The sequence below is a fragment of the Petromyzon marinus genome, chromosome 1, assembly GCF_048934315.1.
Source record: "Petromyzon marinus isolate PM22_M1 ecotype Great Lakes invasive population chromosome 1, UKy_Petmar_22M1.pri1.0, whole genome shotgun sequence".
Lineage (NCBI taxonomy): Eukaryota > Metazoa > Chordata > Hyperoartia > Petromyzontiformes > Petromyzontidae > Petromyzon > Petromyzon marinus.
The window spans coordinates 29,962,917-29,983,662 of record NC_133667.1 but is presented as its reverse complement, the minus strand read 5'-3'; the positions used below and the strand labels follow the sequence as shown (position 1 = coordinate 29,983,662).

At 49.0% G+C, this 20,746-nt stretch overlaps 1 protein-coding gene across 1 annotated transcript in view; it reads left to right on the top strand.

The window, feature by feature from the left end:
- The window catches only part of MAP2K1 (mitogen-activated protein kinase kinase 1), a 28,089-nt gene that overhangs the window by 1,075 nt on the left and 6,268 nt on the right, over nt 1-20,746 (top strand). The window contains exons 2-7 of the mRNA XM_032948421.2: nt 2,643-2,859; nt 4,984-5,130; nt 16,217-16,294; nt 16,851-16,902; nt 18,245-18,369; nt 19,431-19,635. Of these exons, the coding sequence (XP_032804312.1) occupies nt 2,643-2,859; nt 4,984-5,130; nt 16,217-16,294; nt 16,851-16,902; nt 18,245-18,369; nt 19,431-19,635 (824 nt within the window). The remainder of the gene's footprint in view (nt 1-2,642; nt 2,860-4,983; nt 5,131-16,216; nt 16,295-16,850; nt 16,903-18,244; nt 18,370-19,430; nt 19,636-20,746) is intronic.

Genomic DNA, 20,746 nt, shown 5'->3' with positions numbered 1-20,746 from the left:
GAGCCTGGAGAGACTCAGTGTGAACGCATTCACTTGGTGTCGTGGGTACAAAAACGGAACAGACGTCAGCGCCCCCCCCTCTCTCTCCAAACGCCCACGTCGTTCGTGGTACCGGTTTTAATAGGTGCTCGCTAACAGCACCTGAAGCTATACGGGGGATCTTTGTCTTTGCGTGTGTGTGTGTGGGGAAGGGGGAGCGGTGGTGTTGCGGTTAGAGCGCTGTGCTACGAACCCGGCGACCAGAATTCGATTTCCGCCCACGGGCACCAACACCAGCAAAGTGAAGATTATCTGAACATGGTCCTGGGTCTCCCCTAGGTCGACTCAGCCTCAAATGAGTACCTGGTGCGGTGTGTAGTAAACATCGCCACTGTGTGTGTGGGGGGAGACAAAGGCGGTCGGGCGTGGTGTGTTAGCCACCCCAACCCTCGTCAGGTGTCGTGCCCACGACCTTCATAGGTGCTACTCGAGTCTACATGGGGGGGTGGTGGTGGTGGGATCTCTGCCTTTTGTGTGTAAACTGCCGCGTAAATGCACACGGAGGGAGAGGCTATGGGGATGGAACGCTGGGGATGCAGCCCCCCCCCCGGTGTTTGAGGACGCAGCCAGAGCCCCGGCTCTTGATGGTGTTTACAGTGGGGACAAGTGCGACAAGAGGGTAAACACCACAATATGGCTTGGGTTTTTTTTGTTATTCCATCGGTTTGTCCTCCAACTCGTCCGCCGTAGGCGTGTCGCACCTGCGTTGTTTGTGCATGCGTGGTGGCGCGCTTTTTTTGGAGGTAGATGGGCGGGGGTGGTGGATCGCGTGGAGATTTCGCGAGAGTTTTGGTGGACGCTCCCCAAAACCACGAGATTCCGTTGCAAGTGAATGATGAATTTATTGCATCTATCTGTGCGGGGTTAGGTCTGTTTTCTCGGGTGCTTTGGTTGATTTTTCTCCCGCATGAAATAAAACACCCATGAATAGAATTGGCCAACGGTGCCCAAAGTGGTACCCTTCTGAAAATTTACATTGAGGCTCAGCAAGGCTATCCTGGATAAACAAAGGACGTTGTTGTTGTTACAGTCCTTAAGTCGTCGCGTATGAGCGTATCGATGGCTTGACATCATCGCAAAGGTGTGGAAATTTCAGTAAAAAAAGAGTACGCGATTTGGGTTTTCTTTAAAACAAAAATAAGCACCAGTTTTAAGGGAAGGCAACAGAGCCCCCGTGCTGTGTCTAGACTGGCCGCCGCCATGGGAATGTCAAGTTGCATTATCTCGATACCGACTCGGATGAGTTAGGCTACATAATACCTACTCTAATACCTACTGTAATATCTACTGTATATGCAGATCTGTGCGCACGTGTCACTGCACACCACTCCGGCGAGATGCGCTCTTGCATGTTTACAAGACGCCTATTAATAGCACAAAGCCAGTGGGTTGCAGGGGAGACACTTGGAGCGCCACAATGCAACGGCGTGCAGCTTGGTGCAAGGCACTAAAGCCTCGTGCTGGTAAAGGGCCCTGCTGCCGTTTGCTATGCGTGCTACTGATGCAGATGCGTGCTACTGATGCAGATGCTGCTGCTGCCAGTGCTGATGCTGCGTCTCTCCAACTCTCCTCCAATTTTGGATCAATTTGTAGGATCACACTCACCGTCTCTTCCAAGATCCTACATGGACTCGCAACTGCCAGTCTCCCTTCACTTGCAATGTCTCACTCGACTTCCCACACACTCCCTGTTCCAGCGACAAAGGCTTTCTTTCTGTCGAAGTCTGAAATTAACCCTTTGCCCAGTGAGGGATTTGTCACTATCCGCCGCTTGCCCTCATGTTCTGGAATCTCCCTCCCCACCCCCAGCAATCCGTGCTGTCGAATCCCTGCCCCTGTTCAAGTCGAGGCAGATTCAGGTTTACATAAATAAAAAAAAATCCTTACATCTCTCCACATACATTTATTTTCTCTGCATGTCATCAGCCTCTTGCCCTTCTCGACCGATGTAGCATGTGAACAATCAATTTGGACTAGGTTTCGACCTTCTGGGTCTCATGAGTAGGCTTGTTAAACAATACTGGGTTGTCAGCCTCGTTTGTCCCTTCTCGTTAAGTTTGGGCTCAAACGTTGCCATTATTTCCTCTGCCTATTAAAACATAGAAAACATATATCTTCACTGTATCTGTGCGGGTGCCATATGAATCCACGTCGTATTGTGTGTAATTCTTCAAAGTCAAAATAAAGAAGGAGACGTCTCGTTCTTTATTTTGACCGTGAAGAAAATTGGCCATGAGCAGGACCCGTCCGCTAGAAGGGATTGGTGGCCAGTGGGCGAGAATAACGACTGAGTGGCAGTCGGAAGAGGGAACGCTCTCAAGAGGATATCCACAGAGGAGAAGGGGAAACGAGATCAGCTCGTGCTCCGGTACTCGGAGTATTTGCTGAATCGTAGGGCCGTAAGGGATGTATTGCATGCACGTTGAACCTCTTTTCGCACCGTACGTAGCCAACCGTGCTAATCGGAGGTGCGGCGAAGGACACCACGGCAAGGGCTTGAGCAGTCCTTCATCTAGCAGTGGATCGATAGTGGCTGATTGTGGTCACGTATTGTAATTGTATCATCCTCGCTTCACCCCCCCCCCCCCCGCTACCCCCACCAGGGGCCTGAGGCCAGAGGGCCCTCCCGCTGCGGCGCACGGGGACTCGGAGGTCGACCGTGAGCAGCAGAAGCGCCTGGACGCCTTCTTGCACGACAAGCAGAAGGTGGGCGAGCTCAAGGATGACGACTTCCAGAAGCTGAGCGAGCTCGGCGCCGGGAACGGCGGCGTGGTCAACAAGGTGCTGCACAGGCCCTCCGGCATCATCATGGCGCGCAAGGTGAGGCCCAAACTCGTGGACACGTTGTCATGTTTTGTGCGGACATTCAAACGTACTCAGGGCCGAGTTATCATTTAGGGGCGAATCGGCTGCAGCCCGCAACTTCCACGTTGAAGGGACTGGGAACGGTTGGCTACGTACGGTGCGAAAGAAGTGCAACGTACTTACAGTGATATGTATTGTTTACAATCCGCTCCCAAAGAGGTTGCTGCTTGATTCAAGGGTCGGAGCAATGAGCTGGGAATTGAACTCGGATCGATGGGTTCATTGCATCTATTAATCTGGCTGCTCTGCATCCACCAATCTGGCCTGGATTGGAACATCAATATCGGGAGCCCTGCCTCTCAACCAACTGAGTTACAATTCTGATAGCGTGGAAGGGTGACCCCTGAAAACCTCGCTCGACAGTACCATAAAAAGGATGTTGCAGACCTGAAGCAAAATGCCAGTTGAGACCCCTCCTGAGGCCCTTTCGCATCTCGAGGCCCGAGACAAACTAGCCCACCTGTCCTCCCCCGCCCCCTCCCCCACTACCCACCCCCTCCTCTCTGCGGCCCAGCCACTCCTCAACCGTGTATGCCATGGCTGGACGCCAGCCAAATTGACTGCACGTTGCCACTTTATTTCAGTGCCAGCACAGCGGGGATTCTAATGCATTTTACTTTCGGGAAAACAGCCACCCGCTGGCACGTTTGAGTTTTACGCCGTGAAAATCATTGCTGTGCCTAACCATTTTGGGAATCGGAGCATTGTGTGTACGAGTCCTCACCGTAAGCTGGTCACGCTTCCGTGTGTTTGATTGTTTAAATATTTGCTTTTGATTTTTATCCCAGTCATATTCCAATTGAGCTGTCGTCATCACGTCGTGAGACGAAGACGTCTCTAATTCGAAATTGTGCAGCTAGCATTGTGTGTGTGTCAAAGGATGGAGCCACTTCTCAAGTCACGTCCATAGGCATCATTATCCACACTAAGGGGCACAACTTTTTAATGGCCTGAAAGTATTGATCATGGCATGTCAACCTCACGGAAATGTTTCATTCTCAGAGCTGTAACGGTTTAAATCAAGCGACAAAACAAAATGTTACGTTGAGTTTTATACGTGCAGTCATTGGTGGTCAGGCTGAGACCATCAACTCATTTCATTTTAGAAGCCGGTTCGCACACTTGACCCATATTTGAACCCAGGATTTCTCCACTCCAGTTCTCGAAACCCCGCCATGGTTCACCTTTTTGCTCTTGGCAGTCTTTTATATTAATTTGCAAATTAAGCCACTCTGCGCACTGCACGCGCCTGATGGTTGGTAACCGTGGAAAGCTGCGCCGTGTGTTTCGAGTACTGGAGTGGAGGACGACTAATGGATTATATTCGACTGTAATAGTCACTCCGCTGGCACATTTCTAGTTTTTGCATACTTCATCTTCAGAAGTGGTTGTAATGACACCGCCACCATCGTCGGTTAATTTAATTTCACACAATGGCACGTGTACTCCTGTGAGATGGGAGTGAATCATTGCATGCCCATCACTTACATAGGAACCGAGATTGAATTATATTGTTGGGTAAAAAACTAATACTGTTGGTGGAGCAGTGGTGCACTGAGCCATGAACCTGTTGGATCCGAGTTCGTTATAATTGAACAGGCGCTGGGCCATCTCCAACCCTTCACCAACCGTGCGATGAAGTATGGGGAAACCTTCATCCAGCAGTGGATGAACAAAGGGCTATATATGTATAATATTGTACAGCACCATTTTGCCTTAGCTTTGTCCATCTGGCTGGCTTTAACATTGTGTAATAACAACTCTTGTAAAGATGATCTAATGTGAATGAAATATTTATATAACGTCACGTTGTTTTTGGGGACATACTCTTATTAGTGGCCAAATCGACCATATGAAGGGTTGTCAGCGCCCTCCACGGTGGGGGGCTATTCGAGCCCCATTGTGTCTCATCACGGCCTAAGGACGTGCTCCTTCCTGCGCGCCTGGCACAATCGCTACCGTTATTACCACAAATTAAGACCTTTGGAGGACGGATAGACCATCGGATGCACGCACGTTGGAAAGCGTCACTGAATTTCGCGAACGTTCACGATTTGTCCTGCTCGTTTAAATCCTCAGTTGATCCACCTGGAGATCAAGCCGGCGATCCGCACGCAGATCCTGCGCGAGCTGCAGGTGCTGCACAAGTGCAACTCGCCGTACATCGTGGGCTTCTACGGCGCATTTTATATCGACGGCGAGATCAGCATTTGCATGGAGAACATGGTGGGTTTTGATGGGCGCGTGGGTGCGTGGGTGCGTGGTTGCGTGGGTGCGTGGTTGCGTGTGCGTGCACGCGATGGGCCTGCTTTGCTCAATCCAAACCCTGGCGTCTCTTCGCAGCTCGCGGCAACCCCGGGGAAATTTATCGTCGATCGCAAAAAAAAAACAACTGCCGTCCTGCTGCTGAGATTGCCTCCTTGATCCTCATTTATTTAGTCGAGTGGACTGCCGCAAACACAGCGCTTGCAGCACAGCCTGAAGGATATTGTGTCCTTGTGTGCCCTCCTTTGCTAGGGGTGGAACGATTTGCTATTCACCATCTGTCCCCATCTCTCCACGCAGAGATTCGATTAAATGTTTCAGTTCAGCGTTCGCGATTCAAATTGAACAATGGATCTTTTTGTTTTTTACTTCGTGAAATGGAGCGGCATCTATTGGCCGCAGGGGTGACATACCATGACATACAACGTGTGTACATGTACAGCCCATTTGTCAGTCCACTGCTGGATGAGGGCCTCCCTGTGCCATACGGATCGTGGGGTTTATTTGACCGTATTTTTTATTTCACTGCTCCAGTGTGAGTTCGTGAAGGTGGGGTGCAAAGATGTGCGAGCATGGAAGTACAGTACAACTATGCATTTTTCTACAAGAATAAACTATCAGTCATTACACGTGGGATGTAATGCTCTTATAAAGAGCTGAGAGATGGACAATAGTTGGTGCATGATCCATTTTTGGAACAGGCAGAAGTAATAATATCTGTGTTAGTATCGGGGTCAGAGAGCTGGACATTAACAAGGCAACTCGAAAGTAATTATCCGTCGAATACACAGATGCATGCGGAGGAAACTGGGAATTCTGTGGTAGGATTGGGCAAGCAACTTGGCCGTTTGCAACAGAACGCGGCAATAAATTGTCCATGCAATCAGGAAGTGGAGGTTGTGATTGGTGGGGCACTCGTGCAGGATGGAGGAGGGCAGTTTGCCGAGACAGCTACTGGAGTGGCACCCAGAGGGGTTGGCAGCCAAGGGGAAGACCGAAGGTCAGATGGGCGGATACTGGAGGAACGGTCCTTGGAGATCAGATGTCGTCTGTGGACCAACTGGGAGGTCTACTTAAATAAAGCAAGTGATGGCGAAGACCTAATTAGCTTAAATTTGAGTGCCACCCTGAGTATGTATGTTGTACTTCTTTCGCACTGTACTAGAGCTACCTTTCATTAACGGTGGGGGGGGGGGGTATTGGTCCACAAATGTCCCCCCCCCCAAATATAATCGCCTTTGATTCTATATCGGTGGCGTGGGTGGGCGTAGAGTATTGCGGAGATCAGTAGAAAATGTTGGGTTGAACAACCGCCTGGCAGCACTGCAACCCACCCTGGGCTCGCGTTGGCCACACAGGCATCTGCCAGACATCGCAGCAGCTCCCACGAAAGAGCTCGAACATCGCAGCAGCCGCCCCGTGGAGTGCGTGGGAAGGATTGGCAGCTCTGCAATCGTCAGATCTTCTGTTTGAGATACGAGTGCTTTTTTTCTTCTTTTTTTTCAATTTCCACAATCGGGCCGGGGCGTAGGTGGAAATGTGGGTGGATGGGAGTGGTGTCTGTAGTGGCGCATCTGCCAGTCATCTCAGCCAGTCAACCCCGTGGCTGTCCCGCGACCTCCCGTCAGCGAGCATTCGACACTTCACGTGGCCTCAAAGTGCACCTGGCCTGGCACAGGGGCCGTTGTGACGTCATGGACACTTAGTGGCAAATGGCGGCCGTTGTTGTCGGTAGTGGTGTCTTGGCGTGTTGTTTCTGCATATTACAGTTTTGCTTATTCTGTTACTTCGAAGACAAAAGTCCCGGTTTCGCATAGGCTCGGCTGCTCAGATTTACTTTCTTCCTGGACTCCCGGGAGTCTCTTTCACGGTCACATCCACTGCCCGTATATTGCACGGTCACATAGTCACTTTAAGATCTTTTCTTGTTCATGTTTTTGTTTGTTGCGTTTGCACCCGATTCAAGAGCCGAATGGCTCACAGGGCTATACCAAATAAATGAAACTATGAAACTATGAACGTACGTCACCGACTTACGCTCGGGCTTTTGTACGTATATACGTACGTCACAGACTTTCGATTGAGCACCGGAAGCACACGCCTGCTTTTTCCTTATCACCGACTGGCACGCTGTCCTTCCCCGACGCGTGCCACGGGGTTCTCCTGGGTTTCGGGCCCAACGCGTTGCGTTTTGCCCGGGGGTGTGTGCGAGCGTGTGCGGCGGGTGGGACGAGCGCGGTGACTGGTTGGGCAAGCCGTGCCTTCGCCATACCGCGTTTTGCCGAGCTCCCCCGTGTTTGGTCGCTTTCGTTTTGACAAAAGTATTTTGTGCGCGTGAAGAAGGCTAAGGGCTTCAACAAAATATTGCGCGCCTGTGCGCGTGTGTGTCCGTAACGCACACTGCGCACACGAACCCGGCGACCCCCGGGTTTGATTCCCGCTCACGGCCAACGTCAGTGACGATTATTTGAACCGGTCCTGGGCCTCCCCTAGGTCGACTCAGCCTCAAATGAGTGCCTGGTGTGGTGTGTAGTAAACATCGCCACGGGGGAGACAAACGGTGGCTGGACGAGTGCTGGCCACCCACCCCCTTTGTGTGCTGTGCCGGCCTTCAAAGGTGCAGCTCGCTAGCAGCGCTTCCCCCAGTGGTCTGTTAAGGCTACACGGGGGACCTTTGTCCTTGTTTAGAAGGCCAAGCTCCTCCTGCCTTCTGTGAATTTCGACCATTTTACAATGCCTAAGAGTCATGGGTCACAAAGCAAAGAAAGCACTGGTCCTGTCCACCCACCACCCCACTTCACCAACCCGCGCTGACAAGCACAATGAAGTATTTGGTCAAACAACCACCATGTCCGGCATGGTGCGAGGAGGCCTTCATCCAGCAGTGGATTGACAAAGAGCTCCACATCATTCTTATTATTTACAGGACGCTATTTATCATACAACAATGTTTCCACGTATGCTATGTGCTCAGCTCTCGTACACCTCTCTCGGTGTTGTTTAGTTCACGCCATGTACAGCCCTTTGTCAATCCACTGCTGGATGAGGGCTCCCTTACACCGCCTGGGCCACGCAGGTTATTTGACCATACTTCACCACACAGTCGAGTACGGGTTGGTAAAGGCGTGGCGGGAGCCTAGATATCGAAGCATGAATTTTCCGCGCTGGCTTTTGTACGTACTAATGTTGAACTTCTTTCGCGCCGTACGTAGCCAACCGTACGAATCGGAGGTACGGGGGAAGGACACCAAACTGCCCACAATGTAGCACCACAACGTATAACACGTGTTATGCATGGTGGTCGCACACCCACGCACTCTTTAGGCCAAAATCTAACAAGATATGACAAGATCGGTAATTTTTTCCGAGTGATTTGATAATAGGCACTGATCACGGCGATCGACGTACACACATGGTGCGTGTTTTGTAATCACTAGTTTGCGTTCCATATATTAAACATTATAATATAATGGTTTGCTTGCCAAGTCTGCCCCCAGTAGCGTGGGTGTTCTCCACTGAATTATAATCTACACTAGGGCACATGTGTCAGGAGTGGCATTTCTTACATTATCCCAATGTCATTGAAGTTATTTTGCACATTGAATGTCAATGTGTACCTAACCCTGTTATTGACTGTTGTCTGTAAAACACATTCCTAGAATTACAAAGGTCAGCTGCATTGTAACCTGCCAGAAAATGGCCATTGATTAATCCTCACAGCACTTAACAGTGATCTAACGTGCACTCCAGTGCGACAATTTGTGCCATTGAATCTATACTGTACAGCAATAATGAAGCTAATCATTTACGCAGGAGGGTTTAAGGTTTAACCCCGGGCGTGAGAACTCAAGAAATACCAGGATTGTCTCATTTGCAAGAGTCACAGGGGTCACCGAAATAGCCTCACCGAGTCTTCAAAACTCTGTGGTGAGACATCTCAGACCGTGCAAAATCTCGCTAACGACCGCCCCAATCGGATCATCACACAGCGGCGCTCTCTGAAACACATCCCCGAGACTACTCCTGAAGCAGTCGAATGGATGTCAGATCTCGACATCAATTTATCTGTTGCAGTCCCCAAAAATGATATACATACGAAATGAATTTCGATTTAAAGCTTTCATGACTGCAGGGATTCATCTTCTGGGTTCTTTCGGTAAAGTCACGTAGAAATGGGAATAAAATAATAAAATAATAATGATAACAGAATAAAATTCTCATGACGTTTCGGCCACAACACAAATAGCCTTCCTCAGGTGAAGAAACAGGACTGTCCGGAAGACAGCGCTTGAGTGAACACTGCCAAGCATGGAGAGCGTCTTTTAAGCTGTGTGGGAGGAACAGAGCGCCTTGACAAAGGAGTTAACATATAAATTAGCATGTAACTGGGGGATTAGCATGATGTTGGTTTGAGGGATTAGCACCACGGAGAGCGACGAGCTATGTTCAGACAGACGAGGGGAGGGGGGAGAGGAGTTTACATATAAATTCGCATGTAACTGGGGGACTAGCATAATGTTGGTGTGAGGGACTAGCAGCAGTTTACATATCAACAGTAAATTAGCATGTAACTGGGGGATTAGCATGATGTTAGTATGAGGGATTAACACCACGGAGAACGACGAGCTATGTTCAGACGGACGAGTCCATCTATGTTCGGAATGGCTGAGGGGGGGGAAGAGGAGGAAACAGCCACGGTGCGCTGCTCTGTCCTGTGTTGCGTTATAACTATGCTATAAACTGGACTAGCATAAAATACAATATTATACCTTCCAATCTAAACTACATTGTATAATATCCTATCCATAGACAAATCCCACCCTTGAATTATACAATGCGTTACTATACACTACCCTATACTTTAGACTATAAAATATTAGACTTGTAGTATTACACTATGTATTATTCTATTAACCCTACTGTATACCACACTGCTGTATATTCACTATACAATTACGGTACTATATATTGCCTTATGAATTATGTTAAACATTACACTGTTATACTATTTATTATAATACAACATGCTATAAACTATACTGTTGACCGTCGTGTGATAGGTACTAATAGGCAGTGCCAGCGAATGGACTGCGGTCTGAAAGTCACCGTAAAATACAATCAATCAAGAACCAAAATGGTTTATAACGTCTTTCCAATGGTTACTAAGCCAGAATCCATCTTCTCGGTTGAAATAGTCTCTGTGTTTGTATATGTGGATAGCCTCATGAACGAATCTCTCATGGTAGCCGGATGGCTTGCAGATAACCTCCGTCTTGGAGAAGTCAATGTCATGTTGGCCCACTGAATTATAACAGTGATCTGCCACGGCTGAGGTGTTCGTCCTACCGTGTTTCAAGTCTGCTTCATGTTCACGGATGCGGTCCGAAATATGTCGTTTGGTTTCCCCAATGTCGCTGCTACCACAGAGGCACTTTAGTTTGTAAACGCCCGGGTACTGTATGTCTGGAACCACATCTTTTACAGACGGAACCAGATCACGGATTTTATGTACTGTGTTGAATCGGACCTGGATCTTGTATTTATTCAGGATTTTGGAGATCTTTTTTGTGACCCCCGCAATGTAGGGTAAGGTGATGGTTTTGAATGGCTCCTCAAGAGGATCCTTCTTCATGGTTGGAGTGATGGCTTTGCGGATTGTGTAGTCGGAGTAACCATTAGCCTTAAGAGCTTGGTGTACGTGCTTGAGTTCACTAGCAATGTGTTCCTGGTCGGAAATGCACTGGGCTCTATGGTATAGAGCAGTGGTTCTTAACCTTGTTGGAGGTACCAAACCCCACCAGTTTCATATGCGCATTCACCGAACCCCTCTTTAGTGAAAAATAAAATGTGATTTTTTTTCAAATTCAAGACATAGATATGTTTTTTACTGGTACACAAAATGAGCCGTGCATGAACATTCCCCTGTTCAAAGAATAAAACCAACACAATGCATAAACTCACAACAAATTACATACCTGGAAATCAATGTGACTTCTGCTGTTGCCTTTGAGAGATCAGTTCAGATATGCGTGGCTTCACCTTGGCAAGTGCCACTCTCATGTCATTTTCACAGCAAAGTCTGTTCCTTTTCTTCGTTTTTATGTCCAGCATCCTCGAAAAGGATTGCTCACAAAGATATGTTGTAACAAATGGTATAAAAAAATCCAGGGCTTTCTTAGCAATAACTGGATACTTGTTCATTTGTCGACACCAAAACGTTGAGAGCGTTGTTGTTCTGAAGAGTTGCTGTTGAACCTGCCTCTGCTGAATTTCAATGATTTCGTCGAGGAATTCATCATTGACATCTGCTGTTTCAACAGCAAACGTGAACGGCTGTCTCACCCATGCTGGATATGACTCTCTTGTAGGGAAATATCCGTCGAGAGACTTTGCAAGCTCATCTAAGTGCGTGGCAATTGTTTGCTTCAGTTCCGTGGATACAGAAATATCTCCGATTCCAGACACATCTTCGATCTTACTTGCACAGTCGTCCAGAAGCGGGAAGTTTGCGAAGTTATTGTTCTCTGTTCGTCGTTTCCATAACGGTAGCTTTTTTTGAAAAGCCTTCAGGTGTTCTTCCGCTTCCATGATATTGACTCCACCACCCTGCATCTGCTGATTGAGATGATTGAGAGCTGCGAATATATCAGCCATGTACGCTAAAATGAGAATGAACTCAGGATTTTTGAAGCAATCTGCATGGCAGTGTTGGTGCTCTTGCAAAAACAGGGCTAATTCCACACGCATGGCAAAAACACGATTCAGCACCTGTCCCCGGGATAACCACCGAATATTAGAATGGAGCAGAAGTACCTCAAATTCAGAGCCCATTTCTTTACACAGCTCACTGAAGATGCGGTGCCTAAGAGCACTTTTTCGCACATAGTTCACACATTCCACCACAGTTTTTAATACTTCTGCCATTTTTGGAGGTAAGGTTTTTGTTGCCAACGCATGCCTGTGCAGAATACAATGCGTCACAATGATGTGTGGTGCATCGGCCTTTACTAGCGCACCAAAACCAGACTTTCTTCCCAGCATGACTGGAGCTCCGTCCGTACAAACTGCAGAAACCATATCCCATGAAAGATTGTTGTCTCTGAAGAAGTCATCCACAAGCTTCTTCACATCGGCTGCCTTCGTTGTTGTTGTAAGAGGCTTACAAAATAAAAACTCTTCTTTTATCATGTCGTCTTTCACATAGCGTACAAAAACAGCAAGCTGGCTTAGATCAGAAACGTCTGTGGTTTCGTCGAGTTGAAGGCTGAATTTTGCCGGGCTTGAAATCAGATCCGCGACTACTTGAGCCAAGATGTCTTTACTCATGTCTTCTATTCTGTCACTGACGGTGTCATTTGAAAGGGGAATTTGGGATAATTTACCTTCGGCCGCTGTTCCGAGTATCAGATTCGCCATCTTTAATGCAGCTGGTTTCACAAGTGTTTCACCAATGGTGTGTGGCTTGCCCTGCTTTGCGATCAGGTAAGCAACTTCGTACGATGCTGTCAGGATCGGTTTGTTAACAGGTACAAATCCAAGAGCAGGCAGAGTGGCCCTTTCATGGAATCTGGCTCTCTTCACCCTGAATTCAGCAAGTGTTGTGTTCTTGTATTCCCCGTCTCCATACAGCTTCAAGAAGTGTTCCTTTAGTTTTGCCGGTGCAAGACTAGAGTTGCTCAACTTGGCGTTGCAAATCATGCAGATAGGACGCTCACTCCCATCACGTTCCGTGATACATGAGAATCCATGTTGTACATATTCGTCCGACCACTTTCTTCTTTTGCCCGACATAGTTAGTATGGATAAAATATTAAAGAAATCACACGACATACGACAACAACAGTCACACGTTGACTACTGAGTACGCACTAAATTCCCCGCAGTGCTGATTGTCCAAGCAGTGTAGCATGATCATCTGCAGCCAGTGATGGCCAAGCGGGCCGTGTGTGTCATCACAAATTTAGACAATAATTCAAGTGTGTCCGGACCTCCGTGGCGGGGGCTCTGCCGAACCCCTGAGATCGACTCACCGAACCCCTGGGGTTCGATCGAACCCAGGTTAAGAACCACTGGTATAGAGTCTTGATGAGGGAATTCTTCTGGGATGGATGGTGGTGGGAATCCGGTTTTAAGTAAGCATCCGTATGGGTAGCTTTCCTTTAGACAGAGTGGCTCATTGAACCATCAGGTTTCCTTTTTAATTAGGACATCCAAAAATGGTAGCTTGCCATCTTTTTCGACTTCCATGGTAAATCTTATAGCTGGGTGTATGGAATTGATGTGGTCGAGGAATTGGTCTAGAGCAGGCCGGCCATGTGGCCAGATGACAAAAGTGTCATCCATGTACCTCTTCCATAAGGTCGGGCGTAGAGTGGCAGTCTGGATGGCGTCAGTCTCAAATTTTTCCATGAAAACGTTGGCAACGTTTATACTAACATCATACTAACATCATGCTAATCCCCCAGTTACATGCTAATTTACTGTTGATATGTAAACTGCTGATAATCCCTCACACCAACATTATGCTAGTCCCCCAGTTACATGCTAATTTATATGTAAACTCCTCTCCCCCCTCCCCTCGTCCGTCTGAACATAGCTCGTCGCTCTCCGTGGTGCTAATCCCTCACACCAACATCATGCTAATCCCCAAGTTACATGCTAATTTATATGTTAACTCCTTTGTCAAGGCGCTCTGTTCCTCTTACATAGCTTAAAAGACGCTGTCCATGCTTGGCAGTGTTCACTCAAGCGCCGTCTTCCGGACAGTCCTGTTTCTTCACCTGAGGAAGGCTACTTGTGTTGTGGCCGAAACGTCGTGAGAATTTTATTTTGTTATTATTATTTTAGTATTTTTTTCCCATTCTACGTGACTTTACCAAAAGAACCCAGAAGATATACGAAAGAAGGTGGAGAGTCCTGCACTGGGAGGTTTGGCCAATTTAATTTCACACATGTTCGGCAGGTGGAATGAGAAACGAGAACAAATGCATATTAGAAAGGGAAATACTAAAAAAACTTCCATTACATTACTGCAATCTCCTGGACACCCGCAACCTGATCCTTTAACACCTGATATACGAAAGCACTAACTAGGTCAGAAGTCCTGCTTAGTTTGTGAGCTGACCAGATCGGGTGAATTCTGGGTGATTTCATATACGATACGGTAGAAGCGAAATCCATTGTCTGTGCTCCCCATGTTTACCACACGTACACTGACCGGCGTGAAATATGGTTAACTAACCCCCCAGGACCCACACACAGCGTGGAACGTTGACAAAAGTAACTGTGCGTACTTATCCCAATGAAACTGACAACAATAAGCCACGTGTGCAATATCCGCTGTACCGAACCATCCTCGAGACCGTCGTCATCGTTTGATGAGCGTGATGCGAAGGCCACCCGAGCTTCGTTTTGGAACGATACGAACTACACTTACGCCGTAGGCTTTTTTGTTGTTGTTGTTCTGGTCGTGCCGCGGTGTTGTTTGGAAACGACGTCCGACGTTTCGCGCGCCGCGCGCCTGCGGGGCCTGTAGCGTATGTTGTTATAAAGGGGATGCACGTAAAATAAAACACACGTAAATATTAAAGCTCACATTTTTTTTACTTGCATAGTGAAGTAATTGTATTTTTTCATTTGCTATACAGCCAGATAATACGACAAATCGCTAACCTTAAACACCCAGTCGTTCATAAAAGTTGAAGGCGGTATAGTGCTATAGTAATAGAGCAAGTGCAGAATCACTAAACCTGCATTTGATAGCTTGAATGCGTTTAGCGCGGGGCCCTTGAAAGTGCGGGGCCCGTAGCTGCTACATATGTAGTAGCTACTTTTGCTACTACGATAATCCGGTACTGCTTGCTGATCTCGTCAAGGAGCAGAGACTGTCACATCAAGCGATCTCCGGCCATCCTCGCAGCGGATTCTTTTGTCTAACCAGATAACAAAGACGGTCGCTGCATCGCGCGATTTCAGATGCGCTTCTGCGGCCGTCTGGAGCGTTCTTCTACCTTCCGACATTAGGAAGCAACTGGGAGCTGTGCGCTCTTAAATCTACATTGAAAACTCATTTCTTTAGAACTGCTTTTTGTGCTGAAGTTTGTTGTCCTTCCCCACACGGCCGAGTCAGCACGGTTGGCTACGTGCGGTGCGAACGAAGTTCAACGTGCAAGTAGTACACACGTACAAATCATTATCAGCAACAACAAAACTCAGTGGAGCTGCGCGGCCGGGGCAGGAGAGGTGTGAGTTTGCAGGCCGAAACAGGGGCCAGGAATCCTGGGAATGTTCCCTTGGGGGTGGGGGTGGTGGTGGCGGTGGCGCTGATCCTGATGCTCACTGCTCGCTGCTTGCTGCTGCTGTCGGCCGTGCAAGCACGAAGCTCCCAAACCGGTTGCTCCGTTCTTTTTGGCGGCGGAGAAATCCCTGCGTCGCCCGGCAGCAATCGCTGTATACAGTGTGTCCTTGAAATAATGTGGGCGGGTGGAGTGTTTTGGCTTCGCCTCTCACGGGGTTTCATGATTGAGGGATGGACTTTGGGGGGGCGAGGGCCTGGGGGGGGGGGGACGACCAACCCCCCCCCCCCGCAAGAAAAAATAATTGGGGGAATTTCGTAAAATAAATTGCACTGCTGAAGTCAAAACATTTAACACCCTTTAACACCCTCCCAATCTGTAATACGAATCGGATTGGCCCTGCCTGGCAATAAAAAAAGGTGTTAAGATGTTCAAACACCAATAGATACCTTTCGCAGGGCATCAAGCCTGCATTAGCCCACGCGTACTTGTGGCGACACAGATAATACATGCATTGTCCTTGAAACTGATTGGCCTCCACCAGAGGCAGCCTTCTCTTAACGTCTCAAAACCTGTTTTTTCGCTCGGAAAGGGCAAAACATACAGTACTCTTATTTTTGATACTGGCAACAAACAAAAAAAGTCCCATCGATATCCTTCCATCTGGTCTGTGGATGTATAAAATGGCGCACTTGTATGGAATTTAACACGTTTGTGGTGGTGGTGGTGCTGGCTGTTGTTTGCCTACGCAGGATGGTGGCTCGTTGGATTTGGTCTTAAAGAAGGCTCGCAGAATCCCAGAAAAGATCCTGGGCAAAGTCAGCATCGCCGTGAGTTCAATCAGACATTCTGTTCGCTTGAGTCGTCACCTGCACGCAGCAATCATTGAGTGGAATTTTCCAGCGCTGAAATGTTTTTTTTTTAGGGTTAGATCGCGTAAATATATAAATGTGTCGTTAAACCCGCCACCACCCGACACAGCCAATTGGTGAGATTTGTCACGTAAACAGAACATGCCAATTCGTTACTAGTACAGCACACATTTACAATCTGCTGAGTACGACGTTTTGCCAGTAATTACAACTAGCTTCATCAGGCAAATCTGTTTACGTGACAAACCTTGCTAATTGGCTGTGTCGGGTGGTGGCGGGTTTACCGACACATTTATATATTTACGCGATCTAACCCATAAAACCTGTATTGTGGATGGTCGCGAAAGCCTCCGTGTTAAACTGGCGCCTACGTTGGACGACTCCATTATGGTGGAGCGGATGGGAGGAGAGGTCATCTCACGCTGCTATTCTGCCACCGCTTTTGAATGACTGGAAAATGCACCTTTTGTCCAAAATAAAATGACACGAGGTGAATGTGTGTCGCTCTTTGAAGGTGATTCGAGGGCTGGCTTACCTCCGCGAAAAACATCAGATTATGCACAGAGGTACGTCGGCGCTTGGATGACGCGCCTGAGACGCTCTCGTGCTGCAATTTGTATTCACGGTTAACACAGAGAAGTGGTCCCCACATTTTTACGTTTCATAGCCTGCACGCGTTGTTAACTTGACAAGAGACACAAAATTCCACTGTCGTGTTGAGCATAAATCTGCTCGAAAGATTTGCATTACGCTTGGCCTTGGTTCGTACCTTTCATTTCGATTAATTCCGTGAAAACTTCTCACGTATTTATTTGCTTGCTTTATCTTTTCAGAAAGTGTCTGCATTTCACAGAGAAACGGCACTTCCCCACTTTGCTATTTAAACCGGATGGGAGATTGTCCTGGAGTACAGCTTGTGGTGCCGTTGTACTGTACCGACCCATTGCCCAATAGCCCCACCGTGGCGTTTAACGTTACTCATTGCCAACCCCCGGTAAAATGCCGAAGACGCGGCTACGTTTCGACACTCATGTCAGGGGTGAATCTTTTTTGAAATGCTGTTACAACCAATTTCACGCTCATCCGTGGCCTGCGCCCTCGTCGCATGCGTTCATCGCCGACGACAGCAATGGCCTGGCAAGGGGGCGAACAGTGGCGCAGCGGTTAGCACATTACAAACTAAGCTGGCGGACTTGGTTCAAGTGTGACCTGAACTGGTCCTGAACAGTCCTCCGTGTCCTTTGCCCCCTCAGCAGACCGCAGTGACCAGCGCAGTAACACGTGGCCAAGCGCAGCCCCTGTGTGTGAGACAGTGCGGGAAGGGCCTTCATCCAGCAGTGGACTGGCAAATGGCTGCAATTTAGTTTTTTGCTCTGAGCAGGAGTATGAATTAAATCCGTGGGCACGAACTTCTCCTTCAACACATTGAATGGGAATAACCGCATGCGCGTGAAATTCAATTTGCCAAGTGAAATACATCAAAACAATCAAAGTAATCATGAAATAGCTTTAGAGAGAGATGAATGATCGGCGATATGAGAATATAAATTCGCAGTTGTGGGGAGCTCAAATTCACATGCCGTTGCGCGTCTGATCCCACGTGCATCTGACCCCTCGCGCGTCCAACCCCTGGCGTCTCTGACCCCTCACGCCTGACCCCTGGCTGTCTGACTTCTCGTGCACCTGACCCCTGGTGCCTGACCCCTGGCTGTCTGACCCCTGGCTGTCTGACCCCTGGCGCGTCTGACCCCTGGTGCCTGACCCCTGGTGCCTGACCCCTGGCTGTCTGACCCCTGGTGCGTCTGACCCCTGGCGCGCCTGACCCCTGGTGCCTGACCCCTGGTGCCTGACCCCTGGCTGTCTGACCCTTGGCTGTCTGACCCCTGGCGCGTCTGACCCCTCGCACAGACGTGAAGCCGTCGAACATCCTGGTGAACTCGCGCGGGGAGATCAAGCTGTGCGACTTCGGCGTGAGCGGCCAGCTCATCGACTCCATGGCCAACTCGTTTGTGGGGACGCGATCGTACATGTCGGTGCGACATCGCTCACCGCTCTCGGTCGCTCACCGGCGTCGCTCATCCACACGCCCGCCTGGCCACGCCCAGTCGCCCACCCACCCACCCACGTTACATTCCTGCTTGTCGTTCATTTACCCAAGCTTGGGATATGCAAACGTTCGTGTGTTGTTGTGGACCCATTGTATGCCTACATTTCTCCTTTTGTCAATCCAATGCCGGTGGAAGGCCTCCGTATGTCTCTCGGTCGTGTGGATTTTCTCGGTCGTCTGACCATACTTTACCGCGCTGGTGAGTGCGGGTTGGTGAAGGAGCAGAGCCATAGATATTTGGGTACTGGTACAGTAGAGTACAACAATGGCTTTAACTGTACTGCCCTCTGCTGACAGCTCACGCAACGCCGTGGAGCATTACGGATAATACAGTTAATAAATTCGACCTCTGTGCGTCTCTCCAAAGCACCTCAGAGAATTCTCGTAGAATTGACCGCACTAAGGTAACTCTTCGAATATTCAGAGGGTCAGCGTTATTGTGCACGGCTCATTTGTAACTGAAGCAACGAGTCAGTGAGACTCCTCACCTGAATCGACTCTCGCTTGGTTTAAATAAAAGCTGCAATCAAGTAGAAGCACACCAGGCATCCCTGGTGGGAGCAGGCTCAATTCCTCACCGCCCGGGGCCCACCCTCGCCTCCCCCACATGACCAACGGAACCCTTCTAGGTGTGGCGTGCCTCGTGTAGGAATGAATTGGGGCCGTCACAATCGCACAAGTGACTGGAATAAATGGTCTCTTTCTCTCACGCTTATTTAAATGTTACCAGTTAAGGCCCACTGAGCTATATAGCTCTTTTTCAGAAGCGACCTGGCCACAAATGATAACTCAACGAAGCAGCTTATCGCGTGGGCATTCATAGCAGCCAAATACCTGCTTCTAAATGTGCAGGGAAAAACCGGATGACCCGGGCGAAAAATGCACGCAAGCGTCAGCGTCGGGATCAACCCCCTGCACGTCGGGCGATGTGGTTAACATCTCGCCGCTCGATCTTCCTGCGCTCCCCCTCCCCCCGCCCGCATGCAGCCCGAGCGCCTGCAGGGCACTAACTACTCGGTGCAGTCGGACGTGTGGAGCATGGGCCTCTCGCTCGTGGAAATGGCCATCGGCCGCTTCCCCATCCCGCCGCCCGAGCCCCGTGAGCTGGAGGCCATCTTTGGCAAGGCGGTCGCGGACGGCGCCGGGGGATCGTCGGCCCCCAGACCCAGACCCCCGGGCCGCCCCATCAGCTGTGAGTGGCGGCAGCGCTGCAACGGAGTTCGGTGCGCGGTGCCGACCGTCGCTGAATTTCTCGCCGAGGAATTTATTTTCTTGGGTCGCTGGTGGTCTGGATGGAGTGGTTGGCACGTGACTAGTAGCCGCAGAGTTGTGACGGATGTGGTGTGCCAGGCGTGGAAGTATTTTCCGGGTCACTGACCCACACAGATCGGGCTAAAATTTAACCCTGGGTCTTGAGTTGATGAAACTGCCTTATGCCAATGTTTCCCCGCCCTGTCTCCACCCGACCCCCATTCCACCCTAATACGGTCTTACTTATTGAATTTATGTCAAGCGTCTTGAGATGCGATTGAATTGACGTGCTATATAAAAGCAAAAATATATTATCGTCGGACTTTGAGGCCATGAGTCCAGGAATGCGGTCTACATGACGGAGGAGTGTGTAACCAGTGCAGCGTCTGATTTTGGGGGCCCCAGCTCAATGAATTGTATTGTTGGGGTTTTTTATGTCCACAGGCAATTGCTCCCCCGCTCTCCACACCTCCCCCGCTGCTCAGCAATTTATCTATATCAGCCTTCCTCCAAATCTGTACACGGCCGCCCCATACTTGAGGCACCACAATCGTCAGATGTTAACTACCTCGCCTGGTATACATGGGGTCGTAGGTTCAATCCCGACCTTGACGATGCCTCTATATTGGGAGTGTGCATGCTCTCCCCGTGGATTCTTCTCCGGGTCCTCCGGTTTTTCCCTCCACATTTAGAAAGCATGCGTTTGGAGTAGTTGGCTGCTATAAATGTACACGTGGTAATCCACTTCGTTGGGCTATCATTTGTGGCCAGGTCGCTTCTAAGAAAAAGCTATATGAAATTAAAAAAAAATGAAAAAATAAATAGTCTAATAAACAGCACCTTCCCCACTCACTCAATGCAAAGCTCAAATCCACATCTGTCCATTCCAATAGGCGAAAACTGTAAATTATTCATCATCACCATTCCACTGCGAGATGAAGCCCTCCCTAAGCTGTCACTATCGGTCACGAGCTTGCGATGCGACAAATCAGGTAGCGCCTAGTGGACACATGGTGAACGCAGAGGTGGATGGCTGCCACTCAACCGTACGT